Genomic DNA, 23163 nt, shown 5'->3' with positions numbered 1-23163 from the left:
TATGAATTGGATAAATCACATAGTATTAATTTAATAATTTTATCGTTAGCATGTAACCCCATACGTTTAGGGTTAGAGACGAAAATGTCTAACCTGATAGAGTTTCGATTCAATTAATCCACACCTAATAAACTTGAAACTCGAATTGAGTGACCTGATTAACATCACAACAACATTGCCAAATAAAAAATGACCATTATTATACTACTAGTACTTTAAATATAAACTTATATAAAAGATAAATAATTTACAAAGGAAAGCTGGAAATTCTATAGGTCAACCTAACGCTACAATCAATGAATTTAATAAGATTATAATTAGGGTGTCCACTATGGGAGCGGCTCGGCGGTCGCCGAAGAGGGGTGTGGGGCGAGGCGGGAGGCGCGGCGGTCATAGTGGCTGGGGTGGCCGCCGCGCCTGAGGACGGGGGAGGGGGGCGGAAACGGCTTCGCCGCGTGCGGGGCGAGGACGCGGCTGGTGGGGGTGAGGCGCGCCTATAGGCGCGGCGGTCATAGTGACCGCAGCTTCCGGCGCGGCGGTCGACGCATGCAAAATTTTTTATTTTTAAAATGAAAATTGATTATAAAATTTGGGGGCTATTGGAGGTGTCCACTATAGTGGCGGAAATAGAATTTTGGGGCTATGGACAAAAATCCGGGGCTATGGACAAAAAACTGGGGCGGGGCTATTGGGCGTGTCCACCTTATAGTGGACACCCTTACAATTTCATTTGCTAATATCTATGCATATTGCACATGATTGTCAAAAATAAAAACAAATAGTAAATGCCAGATGAGATTGCCCATTATAGAAATTACTATAATAAAAAGATTAAAAATAGTCCAGTATTAGAAATATAAATTTGTTCAAGAAATTAGAATCCGCCGTCTCTCAGTCTCTCAGAAACACTCCCTACATTTCATTCCCCTAATTTCATAAAGGTTAAACCTCAGCCACCAGCCAAAACCCTCTGCCATCAACTCACTGTTTACTGGTTTTGTCAATCCATTGAGCTTTCGATTCTCCCCCCTTCTTGGATTGGTAATATTCAATACAATATAGATTACTCACTACTTACTATCTGTAAATCTCCAACTACAAATCGTTTTATCCGTATATAATTATTAGTGCTTTATTGATTTGCATTAAATTGTTTGATGTTTGGATTTGGATTTGGATTTGGATTTGGATTGAGGTTTGTGGTTTGCTATCTTCAGCTTGGAGTTACACATGCTTTTCGCCATTTTTTTGTCCGTATTATTATTTGTATTTCATCCATTCGATTCGTCAATCTTCTCAAAATGGTTTATTTTTATCGCTTGTGGATCATATTTGCCGTTGCCACGAATATAATTGAGAATTAATCAATTTCGTTTGTGCTTTGACTGTGAAATTTTCCCATTTTGTAATGTTAGAATGCATATTGTGTTGTGCTGTATGCATGGATGAGCAAGGCCATGAATAGTAACATTAGTCCGTAGAAGAAAAACCCGATTTTTTTGTCCTTTGGTAGTTTAATCATCTATATACATGTTATATGTGTTTGTTTTTATTTGGAATCTCATAAGTTGCTGTTACATGTGAGCTTAGCGTTTAATTTTCCTAATACTAGTGTTTGTTTCCTGATGTAAGGGTCAAAGATGGCGGGAAAGTCGAATAGGGGAAAGAACCGTAAAGGGTCGCAGCAAAGCGCTGAGAATCCATCAGAACCGCCTATCTCTTCGGATGCTCCCATAAATGATAGCTCCCCTGCTTCAGAGGCCAATGGAGATAAAAGCTTGAGTGAATCACTAGAAACAAAGCCGGAGGTGAAGGAACAGGATAACACATCAGAGCAGCATCAAACGAAGCAAGGTGGGACCCTCATTCTGTGTTTTAAGTCATCAGTTGTTATCTGTAGTTTCACTTCCTCTTTTTAAAAAAATAATGCCATGAAAAGAATCTTAGAGAAATCTTTTTGCCCTCCTTAAGTAGTAATGCCGATAAAAAGAATCTTAGAGAAATCTTTCACAACAGCCTGATTAAAAATTTCAGTTCTTTAATTACTTCCCAGCACTTTGAAATTATATTAAACCCAAATATTTCCTGATTATCTATCAGACAGCTGCACAAAATATATGAACTGGAAAGTTGCAGCATGGTTCTGATTATGATCTATGCTCAGATTAAGCTATGTGGAGCAGTTTGTTCTACTACTGAATTATGCTGGTCTTGGCAACGTGATTTATACTGTGATTTTGATAATTAATACTCAATGATATTCTAGTATGTAAAATCCCAAAATGACGACCTTCTTTTCTCTTAACCTCTGCTGACTGCTACTGAGTTTCTGAAGCTTGGTAGTCTCAATTTGATTTAGTAGTAAAATGAATATTCGTATAAGTAGTATACCATGTTTATAAGGTGTGAGTATCTGTTGAACTAACCCTAGAAGTATAACCTTGCTGAGGAAAGGCTAGCAGTTTTTGTTTCTGTTTTTCTTATAGCATGATATTTATCCAGAGTCTTTTCTCATTCATAGCTTTTCTTTATTGGTTGTCTTTTGCATATTTTTTTTGGTATTTTCTCTAAAATTAGACACTGGCATTTATACCTCTAATTGGCTTGGTAGAACTGTCTGTTGAATTCGTTGGTTCCTTATAATTTTTATTCTTTGGATTGACTTATGATTTTCTTCTCTAGATTGAGAATGCACCTGAATGGTAATTTCGATTCTGCAAATTGCACAAGTGCAAACATGAAGAATACACATGGACTAACATTTCACGAATCTACGTGACAGTATATGCTAAATGATTAATTTTCCTTCCATTGCAGCTGAGGTTCACATATATCCTGTTCCCGTGAAAACACAAGGAGGAGAGAAGCTTGAGCTGCAGGTAAGCTGAGATTGCCAATTCAAAAGATATTTGGATATGGTTTAGAGATCTAGTTTGCGTTCTATGCAGCACCACTGGGATATTATATTATGTGTTGATGTGTTGATTCCTACTCAATGATCATCTGATATGAAGATCTATTTCTACTTTGTTCTCTTATTTGAATATCGGTATCATTGATTCGGTCAATGGGCTTTTGCAGTTAAGCCCTGGAGATTCTGTAATGGATGTAAGGCAGTTTCTTCTTGATGCCCCAGAAACATGTTTTATGACTTGCTATGACTTGTTACTGCACGCAAAGGAAGGTTCTGTTCACCATCTAGAAGATTACAACGAGATCTCCGAGGTTGCTGATATTACTTCTGGGAGCTGCTTCTTGGAAATGGTTGCTGGTATGTTTAAAACACTCTAGTCAGTTGTTGCTAGCAGATACTCAATAAGTGAGACTAATTCTTGATGTGCATGTGTGTTTGTGCCTTTCCCTCTTTAGCATTATATGATGATCGATCCATCAGAGCTCATGTTCATCGAACAAGGGACCTACTTTCTCTTTCGACCTTACATTCTTCGTTATCAACAACACTTGCACTACAACATGAAACAGGTCGAAACACAGCTAATAATAAAGCAGGTTTGTATTTGTTTCAAGATATAGACCTCTTTTCTTTTATTTAGTTGAATTATATGTGAGTTTTGCTTTGGAGCAGACTTGTAACTTCTTTCACCTATTTCTGTGTATAGATACTGTGAAAGCTGTAGTGCCAGAGCTTGATAATTTGGATTTTATGGAGAATGTTACCAGTTCACTTAACAGTTTGTTGTCATCTCCTTCCAAAGAGATCAAATGTGTTGAAAGTATTGTTTTCTCTTCATTTAATCCACCTCCAAGCTACAGAAGGTTGTTTAACTCATCATTTTCATATATTTATGACTTGATATTCTGTATCTTCATTGTTTTGCTTTATATGTTGGTTAATGTTTTTTGTTCCTAATTTCTAAATCTGATTATCAGGCTTTCTGGAGACTTGATTTATTTGGACGTGGTAATACTGGAAGGGAATAAATATTGCATTACAGGAACAACAAAAAGTTTCTATGTTAACTCCAGCACTGAGAATATTCTTGACTCAAGGCCCAACAGAGCTGGTTCAGAAGCTACAACCCTTGTTGGTCTTTTGCAAAAGATTAGTCCTAAGTTCAAAAAAGGTAACAAGCATATATGGTATCCAACTAGCTTACTATTTTTGCTCACAAATGTAAGAATCATCTTTGTTGTTATAAATCACTCATGTTATTTTTTTATTTTGAAGCTTTCCGTGAAACCTTGGAGAGGAAGGCCTTGGCACATCCCTTTGAGAACGTTCAATCTCTGTTGCCACCAGATACATGGCTTGGCCTGTATCCTGTCCCTGGTTAGTACAAGTGATACCTTACCACAATGTATACAAATATATCACATAAGTAGCATTTAGTCATCATCATATGCTTGCATTTGTGAGGTGCTACATTTAGTCCAATTGTTTTATTCAATTTGTACATCTCCCTAACTTTCCTGTCTTCCTCAGGATTTAACAGTTTGTCAATCTTCAAATCTTTTGTATTCCTTAATTCCTTCTTTCCCTATTTTTTTTTCTTTCATCCCTATTTCTAATCTGATAACTTCTCATGGGTGATTCTGTATTCAGAACACAAACGTGATGCAGCCAGAGCAGAAAACTCTCTGACACTTTCTTTTGGAAGTGAGTTGATCGGCATGCAGAGAGATTGGAATGAAGAGCTGCAGGCTTGCCGGGAGTTCCCCCATGCTACCCATCAGGAGAGGTATACCTTTTATATCTTTATAGTTTATAAGTCTATTGCCAGTCAGAGTATCCTCAGTGTAAACTCATTATATAATATTTTCGTACTTGTTATGCTTATATTGCAGGATCCTGAGAGATAGAGCTCTTTACAAAGTTACTTCTGATTTTGTTGATGCGGCTACTAGCGGTGCTATTGGAGTGATTAGCAGATGCATTCCACCTATTAATCCAACAGATCCGGAGTGCTTTCATATGTCAGTAAGCCGATAAATATTGATATTTCTAATGTTTCAATTTCATTGATATTTGTTTTACTTTTTGTGAACTTATGCCGCCTGTTCTTCTAGATTTACTTTTGGATATGCCATCTACTTCTCTAGGCTTTGTGGCTAATCATTGACATTTACTGTTGTTTTCATTGATAATGTGACCAAAATCACCAAATGAACACTCAAGTTTAGCTGTTTAGGTATCAATGGGACACTTGAACTGTATGCATTATCATTCTTGTGTTATCTTGCTGTATTTTTCCTCTACCTATGCGTAGTGAACCCCTCTGTCTTCGTAACTGAAATGACAATGCCCCGGACCACCATATTTTTGAAATTATATCTCTTGCAACTTCTTAGTAATGTCTTAGTCTACAGTTGTGTTAATCTAATGTTTGTTTGTTATTGGTTTTCAGGTATGTTCACAACAACATATTCTTCAGTTTTGCTATTGATGCGGACCTTGAGGAGTTGGCCCAAAGGCGGCCGTCAGAAGAGCTCCGTAAAGTTGAAAGCACAGCTCAATGTCAGACTTATTCTGATAAAAATGAGGAGACTCTAACACAAGCAGCGTTGAGTGAATCAACTGGGGGTGGATCTTCTGTTCCACATGCAGGAACTGTAAATGGCACTGAGGCATCCCCTGATGTGCCTGCAGAGACTCCATTGGCTGAAAGTGAGCAAGCCACATATGCAAGTGCTAATAATGATTTAAAAGGCACAAAGGCATTCCAGGAAGCTAATGTTCCTGGGTTATACAGTCTTGCTATGGCCATTATTGATTACAGAGGTCACAGGGTGGTAGCACAGGTGTGGTGCTAAGACCTATTTTCCAACAGAATACAAGTATTATTTGAATTTTGGATTTGGGTGTGACGTCGAGCAGATTAAGATCTATTATTTAATGTGTTAAACATTTTCTACTGTATGGTTTATTGTGGTGACGTCATTATTATGGCCCTTCATTTGTATGATTGATCTTATGTGTTAGACTGACGGATCAGCTGGTACATTCTTCATGTGTCAGTAATGTCAGTTAACTGTGATTCTTTTACTTAATGCATATAATTTTGCTCTTCTTGCCAGAGTGTTTTGCCCGGAATTCTCCAAGGTGATAAATCAGACTCCCTTCTATATGGTTCTGTTGACAATGGCAAGACAATTTGCTGGAGTGAAGAATTTCATACCAAGGTAGAAATGAGAAATATTTGGTAAAGAGATATTTCATCTCCTTCTCCAGAAACTTTTATTTTGTTACTTTTGAACGCTCTGGGAAAATCACTTAAGTTACATGTGTGCACTTTATTCTCTATTTACTTATCTTTTGCCCCTCCTGCCCCCTCAAAATCCTTTAGGCTGGAGAAAAAGTAGGCCTAACATTAAAAGACTATTAAATTTTTCTGCTGGTGATTGGGTGCGTTACCTTTCCTTTTATGGGTGCTTTAATAGACATTGTGACAGTAGTTCCTGCAACCACATCTTAGACTTGCTATCAGTGAACCATGCTTGATTACTTTTTTAATTCTGTCTTAATCTTTCAAAAGGACTTAATGTTTACTACTATTAAGTGCCACATTCTTCTAATTTGATTGGTTGATTTTCTTTACCATTTTTCAGGTTCTGGAAGCTTCTAAACGACTTCATCTGAAGGAGCACACTGTACTTGATGGGTCTGGTAATGCTGTCAAGCTAGCTGCTCCAGTTGAGTGTAAGGGCATTGTTGGCAGTGATGACAGGTAACTCTGAATTCAGATTGGTTTGCAAATTCTGTCATTAGTCTTGTTGAATTACCTTCTTTATTATTTGGCTTCCCATGTTGCTAGAAATCACTCTGTATTTAGTAATGGAGGTTTCTTCAAGCAGACATTCTTTAAATATATCACCCTGCATTCCTGCTTCCTTGGTTGAAATAGTAGATAAGTTTGTTAGAGGTAAAAAGTGTCACACGACCTCAATTTATGATCCTTGTTAAGTGCTACTTCCCTGTAGAACTGGAGAAACAGATTTCCTCATTTTAGCTTGCTTTGAGCTGTTATTCCAACTAATTACTGTGAACATGCAACTTTTGATCTATTTTGTCTTAAAATTTTATGCTGTTTTAAATTGTGCTATGCCAGACACTACCTTCTGGATTTGATGAGGGTCACTCCTCGTGATGCAAACTACAATGGACCTGGTTCCAGATTTTGTATTTTGAGGCCTGAACTTATAACTGCGTTTTGCCATGTAAGACTTTGCTTTCCACTCTAATATCAGTGCAGAAAGGGTTTTGACTAATATATATTCTCATACTATCCTTTCCTTTATGCATGAAAAGGCTGAGGCAGGTGAGAAGTCAAGCCCTGGGTGTGAATCACAAGAAGAGAATCCTGTTGCTTCTGATTCTTTGGGTGCCGATAATGGTGACGAATCTGTGAAATCGGAGGAAAATGCCGAATCAGCAACAACTGATTCACAGTTACAGGTGATCATTTTGAAAAATATCGTCTAGATGCTGACTGAAACATAGCTTTTACAAGATGTGATTCAACTGTGGAAATTTATTTAGTCCCAAGTTGGTTCTTTGCATGTTAATGCACCGGCAATATTCTTTTTGGTTGTATTAATCTACTTCTACTCTAAATTGACATTGCTTGCCCATATTCTGGATGTGCATAGTTTAGCATTTCTACCATGATAAGCAGCCATATATCCTGTGGGAATATTTGTGTGCCCTTGGATCTTGTTTGTTACTCTATATAGGGGGTACTAGATCTGTTTAGATGCTTCGTAATTATATTTTGCCTAAGTTATCAAAACCCAGAGAAATTGGAATGGCCTGACATACATTTTTCACACATGCGTTTGATTTCATATCTGTGTATCGCACGTCCAGGGTGTGTTATGCAATTAAAGATATAAATACAAAATGTAATTGATTTTTTACTTTTCTAATTTACCCTTTATTGCGGTACATGCTTGCATAAGTTGGAGCTGGAAACTTTTACAAATTTGTAATTTCCTGAAATTATGTATACAAGCCCTTGGTCAAATGAGTATATTGGAGTTTTGCTTTTATTCTCTATGTTTTTCGTTGCTCTAAATTATAAAGGATTGAGTTATTTAATAAATTATTATATTTTTTCCTATGTTGACTAAGATGGCCCTGATATTTGCCACTTCAAACAAATTGAGAAGGGGTGACCACTATAACAATTATTGGGATTTGAACTGTTCACACTTGTTGCTGTCACAAGCTAGAATATCTTGCATAACATGAAATGATGAACTATTTATTGTTGCTGTCACACTTGTTACTCTCAGCCTGTTCGGCTCTCTGTTTTGCTTGCTTGTTTACGCTTATTGACCATATTTTAGTCACAGGATGCCGTAGATGGTGAAAAGCAGAATATTGACGAATGTGGTTGTCACTTCAATGGAAAAGATGTAACCAAGGAGATACTGTTCAATCCTAATGTCTTTACTGAATTCAAGCTATCTGGGAATCCAGAGGTAGCTTATTTGATCCTTCAAACTTGCCTCATCCCCTGCACATTTAGAATTTTGTTAAAATTTTCACCATTCCAGGAGATAGCTGCAGACGAAGAAAATGTGCGGAAAGCAAGTTTATATCTAAAAGATGTTGCCTTACCTAAATTCATACATGATCTTTGCACCCTTGAAGTTTCACCTATGGATGGACAAACTTTGACAGAAGCACTTCATGCACATGGCATTAATGTTCGGTATATCGGACGGGTATGAACAAACTCAAAATGAATTATAATCCCTTTTTCATATTGCACCCCCTTGTATTCTGTAACTGAAACTGGATCTTATGTTCTTTTGTACCGATTCAGAAGGCTATTTGTTATTAAACCTGCGTCACTTTGTCTACTCAATGAGGCTATCTTTTGATTGGTGTTGCAGGTAGCTGAGGGGACCAGGCATATGCCTCATTTGTGGGATCTTTGTTCCAATGAGGTTGTCGTCAGATCTGCTAAGCATGTTATTAAGGTGACTAACAAACCCTACTCATGCACTGGTCAGTTTGTCAAGTAGTAGTTGATCCTGATATTTACAGTTAGTTTTGTGGTTTCTTTTGTGTCTCTACTTTAATATGTGGCAGTATGGGCATTCTTTGTAGTGCTTTATTACAAGATTGTCAGATGAAACTATCTGCCATATTATGTGTACTTTGCCGGGCATTACATTAAGTTGTCTTCCACTTTGATATGCAGGATGCTTTAAGAGACACAGCAGATCATGATATCGGGCATGCAGTGTCACATTATTTGAACTGTTTTGCTGGAAAAGTTCAGGGTATGTCTGCCAAAGGTGTTGCAAACAGTACACACACCAAAAACCACAAAAAGGTATACATGCGATTTAATGCTTTATTTTGAATATCTTGTTGAACTCTTTTCTTTTTATTCTACATTGATGTTCTGCTTTATGGAAAAGCTCAGATTTCATGAGCATTTTCTTCTTCTTTAGTCTTCTGCTTTAGTTGTACAATTTCATAGATTCATAATAGTTTCAATTGACAACATAAAAAACATCCTTGCATTGGATTTAGAAAGATCTTTGTAAACAGTTGAACTGAGGAAGATGAATGTCATTCTCATCATGTCGCAATTTCATTCTGATGTTGAACAAACTGAATCTTTACTATTCGATTTGGTGCCAGGCTGACATTTATACTATATTTATTTACAGGGTCAATCAGGTCATCATGCTTCAGGAAAGTCTTCCAAAGCACAAGCTAAGTCAAAAAGTGGCGATTATATGAAAAAGAAGCACTCCTTGTTTTTGAGCTTTACCTCGGAAAGTTTATGGGCTGACATTCAGGAATTTGCAAAAGTCAAGTACCAGGTTTCTTGTGATATCATTTGACTTCATTTATATTCTTTATTGGTAAATATATGTCTTTATTTTGTTGCACGCAATCTTCTTCAGTTTGAGTTACCGGAGGATGCAAGGAACCAGGTGAAGAAAATTTCAGTAATACGAAATCTTTGCCAAAAGGTAATCTTTTGTTGAGTAAACTCTGAAAACCTAACTTAACATCCTTCATAAAAGATAACTTAGTTTCCCTACAAGTAATTTTAGCATAGTGCTGTAATATATTACCATGATTGCACAAATGAATAGGCTCTCTAATTTGCTGGTTTTTTGAACTGCTATTGTTAATGTGGGTATCTAGGTGACTGACTATTTGGAAGGTTCTCTGCCTTTTCTTATTATTCTGTCTAAGATGTGGAAGCAGCCATGATAATCAGGGTATTGCATGTGCTGGGAGGAATTTCATCTTCTATTATATCCATTTCTGTTCAGTTGCTATTCACATGTCTTCTCTTAATGGCATAATATGGCATTCAGTTGATAAAAACAATAATTGTTGGCTTCCTTAACTGTTGTTGGGATTAAGTTCATTTTGGTAGTAGGTTGTTTGCATTCATTACGTATTTTACCTCTGTGATCAGGTTGGAATCACCATTACTGCTCGCAAATATGATTTTGGTGCTGCCACACCTTTCCAAGTTTCTGATATACTGAATATGCAACCGGTGGTAAAATATTTTATTCCAATCAGTTCAGAAGCCAAAGATCTGGTTGAAAAGGGCAAAGTTCAATTGTCAGAGGTATGCTACTAAGATTTATTACATGGACAATTGGGTTTAATAGCATCTCAATTGCCATGCAATCATAGATGCATCCATCTTTGCTGTTGAGCGTAGTAATTAATCCTTTAGAAATAGTGTGTTTACTCAGAATAATGAATAATCTCAAATTCAAATTGATTGGGAAGTATGCTAGATTGCTAGTACAATGTTTCATTTTTTAACTGCTTGCAATACTATTATGGATGTTTTATGTTTATCTGCGGGGATCATTACCATATTGCTTGCTAACTTAATCTCCGAATATTGCAAATTTTGTTACACAAATTTTGATTATGAATTTATTCTCGTTATATTAATGATGTTTCATTGCTTTGTCAGGGAATGCTTAGCGAGGCATATGTGCTCTTTTCGGAGGCTTTCACAATTCTTCAGCAGGTCCGATATATATTATCAGTCTTTCTATGATCTCTCAGTGTTCTTTCTTAGAATGGATAACCAATTTCAGATACAAAACTGCAGGTTACGGGTCCAATGCATCGAGAGGTTGCAAATTGTTGCAGGTAGTTAACTGATACTTGCTTATATATTAATTTTGTGATTATTGCTTTACTTGTCCTTAATATTCAATGTGGCTTGACAGCTGACTTCAAATCATCAGATTTGTCACTTTATAAGTTAATTAATTTACTGCACACCTTTGTTTTCAGATACTTAGCCATGGTCTTGTATCACGCTGGAGACATGGCTGGAGCGATACTGCAACAGCACAAGGAACTTATTATAAATGAACGCTGCCTTGGACTAGGCCACCCTGATACTGCTCACAGGCACAAATCTTTCCTCTTATTCCTATCGTATTTTTTGTGTTCTAGTTTTATTGTCCGTACATGATATCTAGGCTTTATTTCATGCATCATAATGTAGTATTTTATTGACGACTAAGTCCAAAATTGGTCCTGTATATTTGCTAAAAAAACTTTTTGGTCCTACACAATAAATTTTGGTTCATATTTAATTGTTTCATAAAAAATTAGCCATCAACTGCGTTTTAAAGTCCAAAATTGGTCACGTACATTTGCACAAAACACCTATTTGGTCTTTTACCTTTTAAGCATGTTAGCTACTTAGCTTTTGGTCCTAGATAATATGTTTTGGTCTATATTGAACTCATCAATCAGGTCAAAACCTGGTTAACTGATAATTTTTACATAAACGTTAAATATGTACCAAAACGTATTGTTTGGACCAGAAGCTTAACACACCTAATGTATAGGGCCAAAAAGTTTTTTGGACAAATGTATGGGACCTATTTTGGACTTGGTAATCTTTATTGATCTACACTGACAGATTGACTAAAATGAATTTCCATATTTTGTGGGTCTTGTTTTCATGCGTGTCTATTATTATCATCTTTGGAAGTTTCTCTAGTGGTGGGGTGCTCTTATGCACCCTTAATCTGCTGTCATCCATGCTCACATGGTGGTTTCTGCAGTTACGGGAACATGGCTCTCTTTTACCATGGTCTGAACCAAACAGAGCTTGCATTGCGTCATATGTCACGGGCATTGCTTCTTTTAAGTTTGTCATCTGGCCCAGATCACCCTGATGTTGCTGCTACATTCATAAATGTCGCCATGATGTACCAAGATATCGGGAAAATGGATACAGCCCTTAGATACTTGCAAGAAGCGCTGAAAAAGAATGAACTACTGCTAGGAGAGGAACATATTCAGACTGCTGTGTGTTATCATGCTTTGGCAATTGCATTTAACTGTATGGGAGCATTTAAGCTTTGTCACCAGGTATGTGCCGACTGCCAAAGATTGATATCTATAGGACCGTTTGATGCGTTGAAGTGTAAGAACATTCCTTAATATTATTTGATCTTTTATATGGCAGCACGAAAAGAAAACATATGATATTCTTCTCAAACAACTTGGTGAGGACGATTCTAGGACGAAGGACTCTCAGAACTGGATGAATACTTTCAAAATGCGTGAACTGCAAGTAATGATCTATTCTAGTTTATTCTGGAAGTCATTTGCTTTATTTGTTTTTATTAGCCCAATTGATATCCTTACCTTTCGAGAGAACATAAAATATTGTTTGTATTACAGGCTAATGCGCAAAAGCAGAAAGGACAGGCTTTGGATCCAAATTCTGCACAGAAGGCTATTGATATGATTAAGGTATTCATAATTGTGAGAGAATTCTTTTTTACTTTGATTTTTTTCGGAAAGAAGATCAGATTCCTATTATTGAACTTGAGGCAAATATTATGTAACTGTCGTTCTGTTGGATCTTGACCATTCTCTACCAGAAATTTAGGAAGCAAAACAAGTTATAGATTTTGTTTTCTGGGGTAAAACAGTATTTTGCATTATTGAGAGAGCACATGCATACAAGCATTTATTATGAGTATACTGAGACATTATCTGTAATGTCAGGCGCATCCAGACTTGTTACAAGCATTTCAAGCAGCTGCAGTTGCTGGGAGTTCTAGTAATACTAGTGTTGTTGGAAAGAAATCTTTAAATGGTGCGAGGGGTTTGGATGAAAGAGCGAAGAAGAAAGCAGCAGCAAAGGCTCTTTTAGTAAGTAGGCATGGTAGTCCTGCACAGGCTTCACTGCCAACCTCTAACATCACTAACCCAGGAGCGCCGCCTCCTCCCGAGGTTGCTGTAAACGAGGCCACTAATGGAGGGAAGAAAGAATCTGACGAATCCTCAAATGGAGTGCTAGGTCATGAAGCCAAGCCAGGTCAGCAAGATCAGGCTCCGGTTGGATTAGGCACGGGATTGGTTGCTTTAGACGCCAAGAAGCGGAAAACAAAGTCCAAAGGGAAAGCGAAAGCCGAGTTATCTAACTGAGCCTGGCTGCTGCATTTTGGTTCTTTTTTGTTAGGTGTAGGTTTTGGTCAGTCTGAATTAAGTTTTACAACTACAATTGAGTTATACATTCTGCATTGAAGCGTGATTAGTTTACAGCTGCATTCGGTACTCTTCCAAAGTTGTTTTAATAAGTGTGCTATGAGAATTTTGCATCTAGAGAGCATTTCTCTGCAGTTGATTCAGAAATGTAAGTATTTACATCTAGTTCACATCTACAGTTGATCAAAATTGAAGAGAATTTAAATTGAATCTCATTTTTCTCTTTTGTACATGTACTTCCATAGATTTTAATTTGCATTTAACTATTTCTCCTGAATCCATATTTCACCAAAAATAGCTACATGTATTCGCTTGTAATTCCATGTTTCCATCTAAACAATTTATCTAGACTTTAATGTCATATCTACTCCTATTGTGCTTTTCCAATCTTATTCATTTTTTTTTTCTTTTGAGTTAACACTGAACACAACTATTTACTTGCAATTCCATCATCAAATAACACTTTCTAAATTTTTATATAACCATTATATGAATCCTATCTTACCAACTTATGACTTTTTATTTGAGCATACAAAACCTCATTTTGCCCACCATTTCTTAATCATACACATACATATTGGCTACTAGACAACCTATCATTAATATTAATACAACCTTAAACCCAATACACATTGGGGTGTTCGGTTTGCAAAATTGTATTTCAGATTAAATTTGTAGTGTGCTTGGTTCATGAGATTCAATTCCACAGCTCAATCTTAGATGAATAATCATGTGATAATTAGTCATGACTAACCCTCTATTACTTAAGTAATCTCACAACTCAATCATAGATTAAATCTTTGTACGATTTTTCTTGGAACCCAAACACTACTTGAATAAATATAAATAATCCCGAGCCATTACAACCAACATAAATAGAAACATTAAGATAGTTTAAGCTTATGTTACCATTACAACAAACATAAATTACTCTCTCAATTCATATTTTTAGTAATCAGTCTAGGTTAAACATGTGGACAATGATTTAACTTTTGTAAAAAGAAACGAGTCATATAAATATATAATTATTTAATATAGAGGTTTAGGGTTTATCGAGGGTTTTAGGGAATTTACAGAACATCTGTTTTCGGTTTCGCAGTATCAAGCAATGGCGCGATTCCAAGGCCACCGTCTCGCCCACCGCTCCCTCTCTTGCTTTCTTCTCCGCTACTCGCATTCACATGTACTATAGCTATACGTATTTTTATGTTTACGCGGCTGCTTTAGCGCATCGACAATTCATACCATTGTTATTGTAAATGGTTGCAGTTGTGTGATTCGCTCTTGGATGGCGCGTGCAGAAGTTTCAGCACCTCGCGGTCCTATCAATCCAGTGTTCTTTCAAATTCCAAATCAGGAAATGGTACCTCAAATTTGTATGAGCAATTGCTTCATTGTTTTTTTCTTCATCTTTCAATTAAGTGAATCGGATGCTCTTGTTTCTATGAATACAGTGGGCAGCGAGAATTATTGGCTGAAGCTGCTATTTTTCAATAATAATTTGGGTGCTGCGAGATCAATTCACAGCACTGGTAATTTTTCTCTTTCTCCTTATTCTAGTTTGCTTTTGGGATCGGGATTTTGTGATGTGGTTTGCCAATTAAGTTCATTGCACTGATTGTACAATAGTGCGAAGATACACGATGTTGATATTCTATAGTAACATGTATGGCAAGCCAAGTGGCAAGTGAACCGAACAAAGTAAAAAATATATAGAATCTTGTTTATACATACGCATATACATGTGCTCACAGCTCACTGTCAAAAAGCTTAATGCTCAGCTATATTCTTTTTGCCCTTACTTCTTGTTGTTCTATTGCTCTTTTCTGCTCAGCTCAATTGTCTAGAGATTATTATGATTTACTTGGAGTTAGTAAAAGTGCAACTGCTCCAGAAATCAAGAAAGCTTATTATGGGGTATGCTATTGTTCTGTCATGTTTATCCCGAAAACCGTCTGTCCAAGTGTTCCCAACCTATACGATTTATTTTAACGTGCAGCTTGCAAAGAAGTTACATCCAGATACAAATAAGGATGATCTGGAAGCTGAAAAGAAATTCCAAGAAGTTCAGAAAGCATATGAGGTATGTGACTGGGTTATGAGTTTGCCTCAGTAAAACACCCCGATGATATATTTTTGCCTGTGTTTAATTGTGTTATGCGGTCCCACTCTTCACAGGTCTTGAAAGATGAAGTAAAGCGGCAGCAATATGATCAGGTGTACATCTCTGCTTATAGTTCCAAGAGTGTGAATTTTGTATTTTGAGATCATGTATATGCATGCTATACCATGGTGTAAAAGGAATTTCACTTATATTAACAATGTCATAGTACTTATTAAAGATACATAACGTTATCTGAACATCACAGTGATCGTCTTTCATGTTTATTTGACTTGTGAGGATGATTTATGAAAAGGCCATAAATATGTGATCGCAAGCTCTTTTTGTTTGATTTAATACATCCTACTTGAGCTCTAGGGAACATAATCTAGAGCTATATTCTGAACTAGGTGGAGAAACGTTACAAACTGAAAGAATTTCAAAGTAACTATTGATATTGTCAAGCCTGGACCTGGAAGAAAAAACTAGTCCGATTTGATTTTGCTTCATTCCCTGGTTTTCCGCAAGCATCATGTATGTTAGTCTTATCTCAATCAAAATTTTCTGCCATAACCTTTTTGTTAACAGCTTGGGCTTGAAGCTTTTGAACATGCTGGTAATGGTGAAGGTCCTGGGTTCGATCCATTTGGAGATTCTTTCCATGATATATTCAAAAACTCTGATGTAAGTGTGAGGTTATATCTGTACTCCCTGCTGGTGCTGATAGATACAACAATTGAATGTTTATGAATGGTTTAATGAATACCCTTCTAATAACTAGTGGGAGGGTGTGAGGCCACTGATATATTGATGCTATGCAGTGAAGTAGCTTGTTTAGAAAAGGTGGTAGCTAATGCCATATTGACATGCAAGAATGTTAAAGTAGCTTGTTTAGGAATGTTAGTAACTATTGTAAGGTGCTGTGGTGGGAAAGGAAGAGGCATTCTAATTGGAGATGTATTTTTGGTGGAGCCTTTACACAGTTTGTTCTTCATTCTCTTTATCATTTAGTTTGTCTGTGTTTGCTACTTCACTAATGTGAAAAAGTTTCATTTTCTAGCCTCAAACAAAGTGTCTGGTCATGAAGTTAAGGTCTGTTTGCTACATTTGAATCAGAGAATGATAGTAGATATGCATGTTACACAATATTTTATTCGTGTTATTAGATATGCTTACTAACATAATATCTATCTGCTTAAAAGATCAAAGTCCATGAGAATGGAAGTGCTTGACATCCATTTCAAAGTTTAGTTTTGAATCTATTACTAGACTAAGTTACCCTTCGTCAATAATATATGCATGTGTGCACCACTGCACCTCTACTAACAAAGTGGGTTAGCATATAAATAATTAAAATGAAAGATAATTTAGAGAAATAGCAACGTAATAAAGAGTTATAGAATATTAATGCGCTGAACCAAAAAGTGGATTAAGCATCCCTATAAGTGTGGGAAACATGTCTTTTAAAAATATTTGTGTTTTAAGAGGAAATGTAATGAGAAAATTTATTGGAGAATGTCTGTATTATTATATGGAAAGTGTAGCGGAGAACATTATGATCTTTTGGTTAGATTTTGAGAGAACAAATTGGAATGGAATAAGGGATGGAGAACAATATCGAATGAGGCCTGAGTTTACGCCAAGTTCTGATTTAGTAGTATTGTGATGTGATGGCTAGCTATGGCGGGTGTTAGGCTATATAAATTTAATATCTTGATATGTTATTAGAACTATGGGCACATATCAAATTGGCAGTAGCGTCCTAGCCTATTGGCTCACTGAACTAACACATTCTTGTTTGCTTAGGGGCTGTGTATTAGTGTCATCTTCTCAATACTATTAACTAACTGTGGCATTCCTTGTTTGGATATCAGATTTTCAACATCTTCAATAGGGACATGGGTGGCGAGGACGTGAAGGTTAGGAGTTGCTTCCATTGCTTATGTTGTATTCTCAATGGATTAGTTCTCACAAATTCTTTACACTGACTACAGGCTTCGATTGAACTTTCCTTTATGGAAGCCGTCCAGGGTTGCACCAAAACAATGTCAATCATGACGGATTTGGGTTGCAATACTTGTGGTACTGTGATACATGTTTCCTCAAGGCTCAAACCAAAATTATTCAAAATCAATACACTTTCTGTGTGCAATTTACTCTGATAATTCTTCTATTATTCTAACAGTAGATCATTATTAGGTGGAACTGGTGTTCCTCCAGGTAACAAGCCACAAACTTGTAAACGCTGTAGAGGTTCTGGCATGGTGAGCACCTTATATCACCACTACGAGTTTTTTACTCATTCCCCAACCTCCTGAAGTTGTCTAGGTTGTGTGCAACATTTTTTTTTGGCTGATATATAGCATGAGTCTTTGTTGGATTGATGAAACCTACATATTGGTTTTCCTTGACAGGTTGTATCTCAAGCTGGGCATGTAATACTACAATCTACTTGTCCAAACTGTGGAGGAACTGGAAAAATTGTATCGGTATGTAGTTTTTACATTCCAGTATATGCTACTGGTTGCTTGAATATCTTCATGTGGACAGTGAATAGACAAACCAGTAGATGACTGTCAAGTTAGCTATCACAAACTAATTGCTAACTGAATCGTAATTGCGTCTACTTAAGAGTGGTAGGGAGGAATCTCAGTGGTTGATCAGCATGGAATCTCCTCCTAGGAATCAGACTCATCCTTGTTAAAGAAAGCTGGTTAGCAAAGCACATTGAAGTAAAGACTTGGGTGCAAAATTAAACTCTATTAGCTACATTATGTGCATCTTTAGGATGTGAAAGTTTTGAACATGCATTTATTTCTTAAAACTGATTGTTAGAAACTCATGCTTTTAAAGTAATTGCTGATGAAGCATTAAGCACGCTCTTGTAGCTTTGCTCCGAAGAGGGAATGCTTGACAACACATTAATTTGTTAAAGGAAGTTCTTGCATTAGTTTTTGGCTTGTAAAACTAGTTAGTTTTCTGAATTGGATATTAAAAAATACTATGGTCCGATGGTTACTATAAATATGCTTTTATGCTGTTGTCACAGAGCTTATGCAAATCTTGCAAGGGTAGGCGGGTAGTCAGAGGCACAAAAACTGTGAAGTTGAATGTCATGGCAGGTCAGTTGATACAGAATTTGTTCTTGTTGTATGTTCTATTTGGTTACTTAGTTTGTGGGTGTGTTATAACAACTCCAGCAGTTCCCGGAAACTTTGAGATTAAAACATTCGACGGCCTCAATCTCAAAAGAATTTTTTAAGAAAAAGAAATTTTTTTAAAGTAGCAGGGAAGATATGTATTAGCTTTGCAATAATTTCACTCCATCCATTTACTCTACTCTTATCAATTATTGATGTTTGGTCTCGTATAGGATCCCTTAACCGTAAACCCTACTTGCACCATTTTCCTTGAAATGATAAGTCCTCGCTGCATTGTTTCTCTGAAATTTCTTATGTGCGTGTGTGTGGTGGGAGGGGGAAGTGGTTCAAAATAAAACTTTTGTGAGAATGTGACAATTCTTGCATACCGAATCTATAAACTAACTGCAGGACCTATAAGTAATTCAAAGTATTTGCTGAGTGTAGAGTTTAGTGCAGTTATTTTATAGGTTAAGCAGTTACTTTATAAGTTCTCATATTCTCACTATAAAAAGTTTTTTATTGGAACCAAGCCCTATGTGTGTGTGTGTGTGTATGTATTGAACTCTCAGGGGGGCCCTGACACTTGAGGAGGGACTGGTGGTGGACGGTTAGTGTTTAAAGGAATAATAGGAAAAATGATTTCGGAATTAAATGGTTTGAAAACTTTATTAATTTTGTGCAAGATCTGTTCTGGAGTACTGTATGTTCATGATCTGCATATGCAGGGGTGGGCCATGATGAGACTATTAAGATGCCGAGAAATGGGGGAGTGGATCCTGACGGAAATCAGCATGGTGATCTTTATGTTAAGATCAAGGTTACATAATTAGATTCATAAATATCCCTATAATGGGTGTGTTTGTTTCAAGTGGCTTAAATTTGATTGATAGTTACACTCAGTTGTCATGCTGGATGTATTTTACAGGTCAGAGAAGACCCAGTATTTCGTAGAGAAGGTGCCGATATCCATGTTGATGCAACATTGAGCATCACTCAGGTATTACTAATGGAATTTGAGTCTGACATCATCTAACAAACAAGCTTAAAATGAAGTTTAGATTGAATGCGGTGGAACATAAGTACTAGCTGCTAAAACAAAAATATTGGTTTCTGATCATTATCTAATATATTCATGGAAAGCTAGGTCTGCAATCATAACATTCTAAAGATAGAGAGCCAGTTAAAACTGAATTTAGTTTTTGTTATCGCTGCTTCCAGCAACCATTTCATGCTTGTTTCCTCTTCCTATCTGATGAGCATGATGACTCCTTTGAGGTTACATGCCGTAACCTGACAAATGGGCCACTTTTCAAAATTACATATTAATATTTTTCAAACTGGGTTGGTAGACAAATGACTGTAACAGGAAATATTGTTCGATTAAGTTTGTTTTTGTTTGGGAATGAAATGCTGATGGTTGTTTGGATGTCTCTTTTTTATTAGTGCATCTCCTTTATCTTGCTTCCTCCTATTTTCAGGCAATTTTGGGAGGAATGATTAGGGTGCCAACTCTGACTGGAGAAGTTGTTGTAAAGGTTTGTTTAAATTTACTTCCTTTTTATGTAAACAAGTACAAAAATGGAACATAGTCTAGCAACTCGGTTCCATATTTTATTTTTTTCGTGAGTGTTTCCTCTCCTGATGTGTCTGGGTCGGATGGATGGTCTGGGGTTCAGTAGTTTCTTATATGAGAGATGCGCTACAATGTATTAATTAAGCTGACTATCTATTTTTGTTCGTAACCATCTGTAGGTACGCCCTGGCACTCAACCTGGACAGAAGGTTGTTTTGAAGAAAAAAGGTAAAATTTCACCTGGAAGTGTTTCTTGGCTTACATAATCAGTTTTCGGCATTCTATTCTGATTTATTCCAACTATTAGCACTCGCAGAATCTTTACATTCCTGAACTCTTAAATGCGCAATAACATTCCTCAAATGTGTTGTGCAGGGATCAAAGTAAGAAACTCGTTTTCCCTTGGAGATGAATACGTCCACTTTAAAGTTAGCATTCCAACGTAAGTACCCAAAACTGGACCAAGTTCTATACTATTATTACTCTTGACTTGTCCTGTTCCACAATTTCTTAGATTGGATTGTTTCATGGTCACTTCATACTAGAACTATTATGTGGACTGCGTGAGAATTATTCAAGAAACTTGACCTTACAATTGACACTTTTTTTTTAATTCTTGTATCAGAAACTTGACCGAAAGGCAACGTCAATTGGTGGAGGAGCTTGCTAAGGAAGAGCGAGGGAAAGATGATAAAGAAGACGAAGATGATAAAGAAGAGGCAGTCGTTGCAAGTGCTTGAGTTGTATTTTGTATTTGTTGAGAGAAAAAGAAACTACAGAGCCTCGTCAGTTGTGGAGGTGCAATTGTTTTTTAATTGAAAAGCTTATATATATATAGGTTAGTGATCAAGATATAACTAATACTAAGTGTATAACTAGAGAACAAATCTCAGCCACACATCTTAATAGAACAAATATTATTTATTTTAATAATATAAAATAGGCTAAGGGTATTTTTGGAAATCTATTTATGAAATGCATAAGAGGCAATTTTGCTGAACTCCATCAACATGATGACCCTCCAGCCACCGCCATGGCCGGCCTCTCCGCCGCCTCCGCACATGCGCCAGTTCTTCCCCTGAAGGCGGCAAGGTTTCTAAGAAAGCGATCAAGTCTCCCCGCGCTAAGAGTAAGAAAGAGAGGTCTCCGCCGCCGGCGGCGGAGTCGGAGGCGAAGGAAGGATCTGCAGCTGCGGTTGATCGAGAATGAGAGATGAGCAACACTTCTCCGAAGCTCGGGAGCTTCTACGAGTTCTTCTCTCTGTCTCACCTCACGCCTCATCTTCAATGTAATCTTATTTCCTTTTCATTTATTTTATTTTAAACTTTGCTGCTGCTGCGTTGTGATCTTGTTCAAGATTTTCATATTTACTGATGTAGTAGTAGTAGTTTTTGGAATTCTCATTGCTTAATGAAATGTACATTATTATTTGAACAATCTTCATATTATTGTTTGTATTGCCAAGAAGGAAGAAATTCATGAAATGTACATCGTAGTTGAAACGTTGGTGCGATGAGGAGATGGTGATGGTGGGATATCCGTGTTATTCTCTGTGGCTAGAGAGATGGACGCAAGTTTAAAAAAATTTAATCATTTTTTATATCACATAAAACACTTTCTAATAAAATACACTATACACTTGCACTCTACTTTAATTTTGGCTCATTTTAATTTTTGTCTATTTTGCCTAGCAAAAATTATTAGAAATAAAAATCTGACATACATTTTTAGTACAATTTCCTATTGTAAAAGAAAAAAAAATTCTTATTGTAAAAGTGTGATTTTACTGGTTAACAAAACACATCACTATTAGAATTATTTTACTTTAACAAAACACATCACTCTTAGCATGATATTACTTCACTCTTGTTTACAAAACACATCACTCTTAGCATGATTTTACTTCACTCTTGTTAACAAAACACATCACTCTTAGCATGATCTTAATTGACTTTTGTTTAAAAAACACATCACTCTTAGCATTATTTTACTTCACTGTTGTCTACAAAACACATCACTCTTAGCATTATTTTACTTCACTCTTGTTTACAAAACACATCACTCAGCATGATTTTACTTTACTCTTGTTTACAAAATACATCACTCTTAGCATGATTTTACTTCACTCTTGTTTACAAAACACATCACTCTTAGCATGATTTTACTTCAATCTTGTTTACAAAACACATCACTCTTAGCATGATTTTACTTCACTCTTGTTTACAAAACACATCACTCTTGTTTACAAAACACATCACTTTTATTATGATTTTACTTCACTCTTGTTTACAAAACACATGACTCTTGTTATGATTTTACTTCACTATTGTTTACAAAACAAATCACTCTTGTATGATTTTACTTCACTCTTGTTTACAAAACACATCACTCTTAGCATGAGTTTACTTCACTCTTATTTACAAAACACATCACTCTTAGCATGATTTTACCTCACTCTTGTTTACAAACACATCACTCTTAGCATTATTTTACTTCACTTTTGTTTACAAAACACATCACTCTTAGCATAATTTTACTTCAGTCTTGTTATATGGTCATCATCATCAGCTTCTATATATGCTTCATCTCTTCTTCCACTAAAATAATAATTGCAAGCAGTTTACAAGTATGAGATTCCCATGTTTTCTACTTGTGATCTACTTATTCAATTTTGTAAAAGCAGAAGAAACTCTAGAGACGTACATCGTCCAAATCGACCCACAAATCAACAATATTAATCAATATTCATTTTTGGCAGCCAATGTCGAGCTCCAGTCACGTCTTCTCCATCACTATAACCACGTTTTCTCTGGTTTCTCAGCAAGACTATCGGCAGCTGAAGTGAAAGTCGTGGCAAATA

At 36.4% G+C, this 23163-nt stretch overlaps 2 protein-coding genes across 4 annotated transcripts; both read left to right on the top strand.

Moving 5' to 3' along the window:
* The first annotated feature begins 885 nt into the window (after positions 1–885).
* LOC121765806 (clustered mitochondria protein-like) lies at positions 886–13716 on the top strand. Of its 2 annotated transcripts, none has more exons than XM_042162048.1 (29): positions 886–1041; positions 1633–1854; positions 2818–2879; positions 3082–3271; positions 3370–3510; positions 3621–3777; positions 3892–4085; positions 4190–4291; positions 4565–4700; positions 4807–4935; positions 5367–5760; positions 6037–6141; positions 6568–6686; positions 7068–7176; positions 7268–7414; positions 8314–8442; positions 8518–8688; positions 8860–8946; positions 9171–9305; positions 9649–9804; positions 9889–9957; positions 10416–10574; positions 10935–10991; positions 11076–11116; positions 11264–11383; positions 12049–12358; positions 12456–12563; positions 12674–12745; positions 13004–13716. In XM_042162048.1, the coding sequence occupies exons 2-29, from the start codon at positions 1641–1643 to the stop codon at positions 13424–13426; spliced, it is 4236 nt and encodes a 1411-aa protein (XP_042017982.1). In that variant the 5' UTR covers positions 886–1041; positions 1633–1640; the 3' UTR covers positions 13427–13716. The 2 variants fall into 2 exon arrangements, with proteins under 2 accessions (XP_042017982.1, XP_042017980.1); XM_042162046.1 differs by having other exon boundaries at positions 8308–8442.
* Positions 13717–14506: 790 nt separating this feature from the next.
* LOC121763711 (chaperone protein dnaJ GFA2, mitochondrial-like) lies at positions 14507–21656 on the top strand. 2 transcript variants are annotated; one of them, XR_006042464.1, is made up of 19 exons: positions 14507–14669; positions 14756–14849; positions 14941–15018; positions 15321–15403; positions 15486–15569; positions 15665–15703; positions 16176–16271; positions 17462–17506; positions 17582–17669; positions 17787–17851; positions 18002–18076; positions 18637–18709; positions 19456–19547; positions 19656–19727; positions 20209–20265; positions 20483–20531; positions 20679–20745; positions 20929–21101; positions 21329–21654. XR_006042464.1 is itself a non-coding variant. In XM_042159771.1 (18 exons), exons 1-18 carry the CDS (start codon positions 14595–14597, stop codon positions 21041–21043), a joined length of 1347 nt encoding a protein of 448 aa, XP_042015705.1. In that variant the 5' UTR covers positions 14508–14594; the 3' UTR covers positions 21044–21656. The 2 variants fall into 2 exon arrangements, 1 of the variants encoding a protein (XP_042015705.1); XM_042159771.1 differs by having other exon boundaries at positions 14508–14669; positions 20929–21656.
* Positions 21657–23163: the final 1507 nt, after the last annotated feature.

The sequence above is a fragment of the Salvia splendens genome, chromosome 14 (genome assembly GCF_004379255.2).
Source record: "Salvia splendens isolate huo1 chromosome 14, SspV2, whole genome shotgun sequence".
In the NCBI taxonomy this organism is placed as follows: Eukaryota; Viridiplantae; Streptophyta; class Magnoliopsida; order Lamiales; family Lamiaceae; genus Salvia; species Salvia splendens.
This window is presented reverse-complemented; position numbering and strand designations above follow the sequence as displayed.